Source organism: Bison bison, unplaced genomic scaffold (assembly GCF_000754665.1).
Source record: "Bison bison bison isolate TAMUID 2011002044 unplaced genomic scaffold, Bison_UMD1.0 scf7180017864136, whole genome shotgun sequence".
Lineage (NCBI taxonomy): Eukaryota > Metazoa > Chordata > Mammalia > Artiodactyla > Bovidae > Bison > Bison bison.
In genome coordinates, this window is record NW_011494708.1 from 1,526,360 (window position 1) to 1,536,256 (window position 9,897).

At 40.9% G+C, this 9,897-nt stretch overlaps 1 protein-coding gene across 2 annotated transcripts in view; it reads right to left on the reverse strand.

Moving 5' to 3' along the window:
• Window positions 1-9,897, reverse strand: part of PPARGC1A (peroxisome proliferator-activated receptor gamma, coactivator 1 alpha) — a 454,316-nt gene that overhangs the window by 19,733 nt on the left and 424,686 nt on the right. Inside the window, exons 8-10 of one of the 2 annotated variants that reach the window (XM_010839915.1) lie at window positions 838-1,756; window positions 171-272; window positions 1-19 (exon numbers count right to left, since the gene is read on the reverse strand). In XM_010839915.1, the coding sequence (XP_010838217.1) occupies window positions 1-19; window positions 171-272; window positions 838-1,756 (1,040 nt within the window). Of the gene's footprint in view, window positions 20-43; window positions 273-837; window positions 1,757-9,897 lie in introns of those variants that run through there. The other variant, XM_010839914.1, reaches the window with a different exon arrangement.

The window sequence follows — 9,897 nt, forward strand, 5'->3', positions numbered from 1 at the left end:
TTCCTCGTAGCTGTCATACCTGAGAAACATAACTTCATCATTAAGTCAACCACCTCCATTTGCACGAGCAAAATGAATCATAAACTAGGGAGGGGGCAGGGTTTTGGACTACATTTTGTCATCTACTCGAGGGATAAGAGGCACGGAGGGAAGCGAACGTGCATCATTACCTGGGCCGCCGGCTATGGGGCGATCTTGAACGTGACGCACACAGGGGCGAATTTCGGTGTGTGCGGTGTCTGCAGTGGCCTGACTCATAGTAGTAGCAAGATCTGAGAGAGAAGGAAAAACAAAAAGGGCATTTGCAACTGCCAGCAAAACCCAGTTTATCAGCATGACTGAGTAGCCCCTGGAATTCTGTCTTAACATAAACTGGCTTTCAGTTCCCAACTACTAGTGAGATTTCCCAGTGACAGTGTGCGAACCTCTAGTCAGCTTAAAGGTCTGGGAGTTGGTGACATGTTCTCTTGCAACATCTCTTATGGATGTGACTGCTGAACGCCAGCCTGGTACCCTGTCAGCTTTATCTTGCATGGATCTCAACTATTCTGCACAGAGCAGCTCTCCAGGTAATGGAAAAAGTTAGATGAGCAAGTTTTCTACAGATTGCTTTCTCTGGTCTGACTGGTTCATGTGCTGTGCTCAATGAGGACAGATTTAAGAGAAGATGGGGAAGAATGTATGGGTAACAACAATCTCCTTAGTTCCGGAAGCACCAGGAACATGCTGTTGAGGGGCTGGGCTGCTAGTGGGTTTTAAATGCTTGGTTTTTTTGTTTGTTTGTTTTTTAATTCCTGGGGATACCTTAGGCTTTGGGTGGGTTTTGACAAGGTTTACCTTGAAGAAGATCTACTGCCTGGGGACCTTGATCTTGACCTGGAATATGGTGATCGAGAACACGACCTGTGTCGAGAAAAGGACCTTGAACGAGAGCGCATCCTTTGGGGTCTTTGAGAAAATAAAGATTTGGGTGGTGACACAGAATCTCTACACGGAGAGTTAAAAGAAGAACAAGAAGGCGACACATCGAACAATGAATAGGACTGCGTGCCATCCCAAGGGGAGTTCAGTTTATCACTTTCATCTTCGCTGTCATCAAACAGGCCATCCATGGCTAGTCCTGAATTTATAAACATAGGTAGTTTGGAGAATTGTTCATTACTGAAATCACTGTCCCTCAGTTCACTGGTCTTGTCTGCTTTGTCGTCAAAAACAGCTTGACTGGGATGACCGAAGTGCTTATTCAGCTCAGCTCGGATTTCCTGGTCTTGGAGCTGTTTTCTGGTGCTGCCGGGAGAGACCTGCCTGCTCACCTCCGCGGTCTCTCTCAGGTAGCACGGGTCGGAATCTGTGGAAGAGTGTATTTGCCCCGGCCCGTTGGAGGAGGGGGCATCTTTATTTTCTAGTTGTCTGGAGTCGTGGAGCTCCTGTGATGTACTAACGAGTATTTCCGTTTTGGAATTAATTGACTGACAATAGTCATGGTCACCAAACAGCCGGAGACTGGGCCGTTTGGCCTTCCTTTCCTCGTGTCCACTGGTGAGCACAGAGGTCTTGCTGAGCTGTGCGTACAACTCAGACTGCTCGGGCCCCTTCTTGGTGGAATTACTGCCTTGGGTACAAGAAGACTCACTGTACCGGGCCTTCTTGGATGGTGGAGGTACCACAGTCTTGCAAGAGGGCTTCAGCTTTGGAGAAGCCCTGAAAGGGTTATCTTGGTTGGCTTTATGAGGAGGAGTTGTGGGTGGAGTTAGGCCTAAGATAATAAAAGGAAAAAAAAAAAAAAATGAGGAGAGAGGGAAAGAAAAGAGATAGAATGTTGTTAAGTGCCAGGACACATTTTCCTCACTTCCCTAAGATTTCAGTCAATGGTTAAAACTCACAGAAAAACAAAGGAAACTAAATTCCTGATGAGACCTGAAAAAGTGACTCTGTCCCCGGAAGCCTCTGTCACCAAGGAAAGACAGATATGCATTGCAAGACTGCAGTGAAAGCCCTGATATTTTGTATTTCAAACACAATGCTAACAGCTCTTGCTTCCCAGGAAACATGAACGCATCACCACCAGGCAGAACCAAAGTTCAGGTTCACAAGGGTAGTCTGTCGTCTGTGTTATGGAAAATGAATGCAGTGGTACTCAAGGGACTCAGTGAATGGCTTTGGCCATGTTTGTCTGCAAAGAACACTGGGGAGGATGCAAGGCGGGTAGGAATTTTTGTACAATGAAAGATATCTACCTGTGGTGCCAAAGATTTAGGTAACTTTAAAAAAAAAAAAGGTGGGATGGCAGCAAATGCAGGGCAGGGTGGGGAAGCCATAGGCAACTTCAAAGTTCAGTAAAATATGGTCTGCGAAGGCAGGGCACCAGATGACTCTACAACCTGACAGCAATGATTCTTTGTCTCCACAGTTCATTAACTTAGTAAACCATGGCTAATGTAGGTATAATACATTCTTGTAAGCATAACTAATACATTCTGTCTAAAATATGGTTCTGCAACAGAAACCTAAGTGAACAGTAACACTAAATATTGCAGTGCCGGCGGACCATTTTATTTGGAGCAGCACATCGGGGTAGATTATGAGGTTGAAGGACTGAAACGAATCCAAGCTTTGGCAACTAGCTAATTAAAAAAAAGAGAGAGAGAGGAAAAATAATGGAAGAAGGGGGGACATCTGTAAATTGTTGCCTTTCCTGCTTTTCTACAGAAGGACAGAAAATTCCATCAGAAGTCTTGGTGGGAGACTGTGAAGGCTGGTTGGCTCTGTCAGTTTCACCCCGAGTAAGTCCTGCTCAGCCCTTTCTGCCCAGGAAGAAGAATTGTGGAATGGCTGGAAAGTTGAAGGAACTTTGAAGAAGGGCAGGCTGCAGTTCAAATGACTTTATGCTTACAAGGGAACATTTTAGTTTACAATACACTTTTTATTTAGGAGGATGGGTGAATGCTATTCAGCAGAAAAGAACTTCAAGTCTGCTAAGAAGCCTGGGGTGAGACTTAAGGCAACTGCACATTTCAAGGAAAATTCTACCTTGCTGGAAAAAAAATATGTGTATGTATGTATATATATATATATATATATATATACACGCACACAAGTAGGTCACAGACAGCCACATGAAGTTTTGGTATGAACAGGAAGACACTGCCTCTCTCCCCTACTTTACAAGAAAGAAAGGAAATTAATATTTTCCTTAAAATGAAATATTTTTACACCAATATTTGGCAATATTTATCACACATAGCTAATTCTCCCCAAATGAGGGAAAGACATGAACAAAAATACAAAGAGGTGTGACTTTGGAAATCTATCCCAGTTCAGAAAGACAGGGAAATGCAAACACAAAGAGAAGCAAACACTGCTCTTCCTCTGTGACACATCTGAGTCTCAGAAATCTTCCCTTTATTAGCAGCCTACTGTATGCCTGCTCCCCCTACTCTTGGCTTAGAGCTAATAGAGAGGTCACATTACTGAATGAAGCTCACCCTTCTTGTGTTCTCTCTTCATAGACAAGCGTATCTTTTACTCAATCTAAAGAAATTCCTATATGGCCAGTTTTCTCTCTTCCTTCCCCTCCTCCAGCTCCTCCTCCTACTTCCCTTCCTTTTATCTTCTCCTCTTGCTTTTCTTTCTTTATTTCTTTCCCTATCTATCTCCTTCCCCTCTCTCTTCTTGTTCCCTCTACCCTTCGCACTGCCATGTTCATATACACCAGTTTCTGTTAACACTACACGCTCTCCTGCCTTCAATTACCACTACAACAAATTTAAAGATACCAGTTCTCAGCAAAGAAATGACAAGATTTCAAATATTTCTCACAGGAAGCTAAGATGCTCAAAGAAATAATGATGAATAATCTCTCTTTACTGAGTAAATAACAGTCAAATATTCCAAATGATGTAGCCCTTGAATTAGAGGAAATGACATTCAACATCCTCAAATACAGCTCCATAAATCTTTTCATGATACTCTGAATTGGGGTAATTTTTACTTTTCTAATAATTTACTGCCAGGATCACTCACTTATCAGATATTGCTATATTTTCACGCTTATCTTTTTCTGAATGTGAATTATATCTTGTCTCTTCAAATAGATTAGCAGCTCTCAGAGGAAATGTTGCTTGGGCTTATTTTTGCAAAATGTTTCACTTGTTTTTATTTTTCTAGATCCTCCTTTACTCGTAGGTGTTCCATTTCAGTGGCCCGAGGATCACTTGGGAAGCTGGTCAAATATTTTTAATGACACAGTTCACAGACCACTTATGGACAGCCACTGTCCTGCCGTGTCTGGGTGGCACGTTGCCTTGATCTTAGGTAGATGTATTTTGACTGACATTGTAGACTTATAAAAAGAAACCCCAAACTTCAGAAACACCAAATTAGGCCACTATTAAAGAGAGACTAGTCCTAAAAATAGCTCAGCTATCTAGGGATTTTAAATATAGAAATTCTTTTTCGTCTTGAACATTTGAAACCCTTGTCCTAGTACCTAAGCTCATTATCACTTAAATAACTGATTCTCAAGTTGCTCTTGGGAGTGCCGACACCCTGAGTAGTTTCTTAGAGTTAAAAACAAAGCCTTTCACGTCCTTCACATTTTAGATGGGCCGTGGTGATTAAATAGACATTCACTGAGGACCTACTATGTGCCAAATAACCTACCAAATGCTGGCATTTCAGGGATTCAGCCCTCAGGACTTCATAAAGAGATGACTCTTTAAAATCTGCGGTAAGTACATGTTCTTGTGTATCTGCTTAAAATTTACAGAAATACCATAAGATAACCAGATAGACCTTATGAGTGAAAATATCAGGGTGATAAGCTTCGATTGGCACTGCTCATTAAAACAAATATAATACTCACTTAGTTGATGGAAGTTATTTTTGGATTAGGAGTAGGTGGACAGGAAAAAAATAATTCAGATCATTCCCTAAACTTTTTACTTTTAACTGAAAACTTTTTTCATTCAAGGAGAACATCCCAAAGCAAGACTGAGACATCTTGAGGGTCACAAGAGTTTGTGGGACCAGAGTCTCATTGAAAATCTATTTCCAGATAGAGTTCCTGAGATCCAGAGCAAAACAAAACAAAGTGAAACAGAGGTGTCAGAAGTATTTTTTGTTTCTTCTAATGTGATGTCCAAAGTTTAGGAGCCATGGACAGGACAGGGAACCCTTTGCTGCTCCTGAACTAATTTGATTTCTCTAACCCCATCTCCTCCATCCAGAAGGTTCTCCCTTGTGGTAGGAGGGCAGTCAATACTCAATTCCTTAATGCCACTACTCCTGTCATCTTCCCACTAATCGCCAGACTCTCAATTTCATCCCACAAGCCTAAATCAACAGTGCTAATGCCTCCCATAACCTCTGGATTATTTCCTGTGTGTTGATTTTCTGGGGAATGTGTACATTTTGGTGTTGACAGTACAAGGTATATTCCATGCTCTCTCTTGAACTTAGCAGGTTTTGATAGATTTATGTGAGGACAGATGGCCATTACAGGCTGAAGGCTGACAAGAGGCAGTTCAGAACATTGTTAACACACTTGCACAAACTCTCAGCAGTGCAGCACTGTGCAGAATGTAATTCAGACTATAGCTTTTTTATTGCTGCCTATTTTCTTTTGTCAAAAGAGCCTGCTGTGCAGAGCAACAAATGGCTGCTATTACCCAGAATGTAATGGGTGTCAGACAAATCACGTAACACAAACAATCAAGAGTATGTAGGTCATATTTCAACAGAGCACAACCTTAGCAATATTTATGATTACTGCATTGAAATGTGCTCTATAATAAACAAGTACCTCTACATCACTCACACTTATGCACTTCTGCACAGCAAATCTGGGGGGAGTGGTACACACTCTCCAGTCATCTTTTTAAACAAACCTTAAAAAAAATCAGAGATAAGTTTGGTTTGGTTTTGTGTTTCATTATGTGATATAAAACGATTTCCTTTGAGGAGTTCTCTTTTGGGTTGGTTTATTTAATTGAATGACTCTAATAAATGGCGAGTCCTCTACTCTGTATTCCGTGCTCCACTATCCAGCCAAAGGCTTCAGCAAGATTTTTTAAAATAGTTTACATAGTCTTATGGTTTGCATTTGACACAACCTCTTGCTAAATCTGAGACTTACTTTGGAGTTTGACAGTGGGATTTTTCTTATGTTATATGCCAATTCAAAGATTTCTCAAGGAAAGAAAATAAGAAGATGATTTTCTAATTTTCTTAAAAACTTACCAAAGAAGGAGGACCGGGCAAAGAGGTGTGTAACTTGAGTCCATGCACATACTTTTGGCTTCAAGAACTTGGAGTGGGTGTCAAGGGTACATAGGAAGGACTGAAACTCAATCAGTATGAACTGTTTACTGCTACTGTTACTGCTAATATTCTGTTTATAAAAGCTCCTCCAGTGCTCATTCTTCATCCCTAACTTCCCCAAGACTTACTGGATCTTTACAAAAGCCAGCAATCAAAGTGTTAATCCTTGGCACAGAAGGGCCTCTCTCACACCCTGCTCTGGTACCCAGGCTGGCATGTCCACTCTGACTGATATTGCTCCCACCTTTCCTGCTTTTTAAGGATTTCCTATGTCACTCCTGATTACTGGGGAACAAACTGGCCTTACAGAAAAACTTCAGAACATTCCCATGACATGTGTCTAGTGCCCCAGCTCTTTCTCATGGAAAATGCAGAGCTGTTATCCATTGGCCCTCAGGCACTTTCCCACAAAGCTGGGGCAGGAGAAGTTGTCAGGGTGTCTCTGACCAAACCCCTGAAGTAGATGTGGGAGAGAAAACTGCTTTGCTATCCTTGGCTTGAAAGAAATTAGATAGTACCATTTCCAGAAAAGAAAACTGAGGCACTTTTCAGACGTTGAGGCAAGAAGAATGAGATTAAAACAAGAGAATGAAGGATATGCTTGAAATATGGAAGAAATTCCTGTCAGGACAAGTTGCCAAACACTGGAATGGGCTGTAAAGAGAATTTGTTGGGTCTCCCTTTCTTGGCTTCTTCAGCCACGGGAATGGATTATACGACCTGTCAAAATCACTTTCTCGTTCTCTGTCATTGTGGCTTTCCTTTAAAACTACCAACTACTACCACCAAAAAAGGAAGAAAAAAAAAAAACTAACTACTTCTCATATTTTGCTTTGTTCTATTTCCCCACAGATAAGTCACACACAGAAGATGTATATAGCAAGAGGGTATAGCAAATGTATGCTGTTTGTCAATATTCCATCCAGCAAAATCACCTTTTAAAAGGATAGGAAATCAGAAGTCCACTATCATGAGAACCATGGGGAAAACATACATGTCAACGGGGGAAAACATTACTAAGGCCTCTTGTGTTAGGGTGGTGAGACTGCTGATGATTTTGTTCTTCCCATTTTCCTAAACAGCTTGAAAATAGTTATATTAATTCTTATTACTTTTATAGTAACAACAATAACATTTATGTATATAGATACATATAAATCCATATACATGTATATACATATATGCCTATACCCAGGTGTGCTCAGTCAAGTCCTGCTCTTTGCAACCGCACGGACCATAGCCCACCAGGTTCCTAAGTCCAGGCAAGAAAACTGGAATGGGCTACCATTTCCTCCTCCAGGAGATCTTCCTAACCCAGGGATAGAACTTGCACCTCCTGCATTGGCAGATAGATTCTTTACCACTGAGCCACAAGGGAAACTCCCTATAGATACACACACACACACACACACACACGTATATGTATGTATTATACATACACATATATATAAATAAAAATTGGGGAGGGGGGTGTCGCTCACTTTGTTACCTAAATCAAATTCCTTCATGTCCTGTGGTTAAAACCATCATCGTGTTGAGCTGACATTGCTTTGCCATTCCCATTTCAGAAACAAAAATTCTAACACTCTGAACATCTCCATATGCAATAGATTTAAATGCCTTCTGCCAAAAGAGCATTCTCTTTTTTTCTCATCTTGCTTTACTAACAGTTATTTTGAAATCAAATTAGTTTTTACACCTGTAAAAGAGACGCTTTTTTTTTTTTTTATCAGCCACAATGAGCTAGTTTAGGACAATCACAAAGTCAGACCAGCTGGTGATACCTAATAAAGCAAACTTCCTAACTCATCCCTCCTGTTCCCCTAAGACTCCGCAGATGGGGCCAAGGGATTATTCTGGAGGTCTTAGAATTTTGTTGACTCTTTATATTTTCACTTAAACATTTGGAAAATTTCACTAAAATTCGCAAGAGTAAAGAAAAAGAAGACACAAGAAAGGCCTGGGTAACAGCTTGAGCCATGTGCTCTGTTGTAAGTAAAGGCATTAAACGTATACAGCAAGGATCAACAAATCAACAGCCTGAATGCCGTCCCCATCCTGTCTACCCCTCTGCTGCCCCAATGGCTGCTGCTGCTGCTGAGTCACTTCAGTCGTGTCCAACTCTGTGCGACCCCATAGACGGCAGCCCACCAGGCTTCCCTGTCCCTGGGATTCTCCAGGCAAGAACACTGGAGTCGGTTGCCATTTCCTTCTCCAGTGCATGAAAGTGAAAAGTGAAAGTGAAGTCGCTCAGTCATGTCCGACTCTTAGTGACCCCATGGACTGCAGCCCACCAGGCTCCTCCGCCCATGGGATTTTCCAGGCAACAGACATCATTAATTGATCGTGACATTCCCACTGAGTACAGACTTGGCCTTAGAATCCTTCTCAACACAATGCTTCTGGCAGCCAATACCAATCAATGACACTTGGCAAGTGAAATAAAACGTATTTAACATAACAGATGTCCACCACTATCTTTAAAATTCAGGCTTCAGGAAAGAGCCATAATCTCTAGTCAGACAGACCTGCTTTGAACCCAGGGTCTACCACAGAGCTAGAATCAACATTTTTTTCCTTAACAATTAAGTGGACAGAGAATCAAAAAATAATATTGATATATGTGAAGTGCCTATTAGTGAGTGCCTGGCCTCTAGGACTTGTAGTTGCAAATGAATGCCCAAGGGGAGATTTTTCTACCTTGATTTGGTAAATCTCACACCCATACCAAAAGCAGTATATGTTCAATTTCATGGGAAATTAGGGAGATTTTACTATAAAAAGAATACTTATATAAAAGAATATATAACTTCATATATGAAACAGGAGATAATATTAAGACCAATAAAAGGAAATAGGTAAAGGTAGCCAAAGTTGAAAAGATGAAAGTTACAGTGACCTCCATAGATTAATTTAATGTAGAGTTAGTAATTGAATAGCTAATTAAACACATATGCTGGCACTGGACTAAGCTTTTTTCATGTTTTATCTCACTTAATCCTCAGAGTGACTCAATGAGATGTAGGCACTGTGATCAGCTTCATTTGATACAAACCATCCCGAATCTTACAGAATTTAATTAAATTGACCAAAGGCCATACAGATAGATTGGGGTAGATCCAGAATTTGAACTTTGGTTTGTCCAATATCAGAGCCAAGGTTTTCACTACTTCATTAAACTATGCTGTTTTTTTAAATATCATTATAGACTACTTTCATTTGAAGTTCTTCAGTTTATAAAGTATATTAATTCAGGCTGTACTACATGAAATCACCATTTTTTTCACACATCAAAAATGTTGAATATTGACAATCTTATGTTTCAATTTATAATGTGGTATCTTTTGCTCCAGAAATATCTTCTCCCCTTTCCACCCATGAACATAAAAATCAAATGCAAATATTTTTCTCCCTTCAGTTCAGTTCAGTCGTTCAATTGTGTCTGACTTTGCGACCCCGTGGACTGCAGCATGCCAGGCTTCCCTGTCCATCACCAACTCCTGGAGCTTGCTTAGACTCCTTTCCACAGGTCAGCTCTGTCGTTCACTGCCTAATGGTATTGCCTTACTGCTTTCT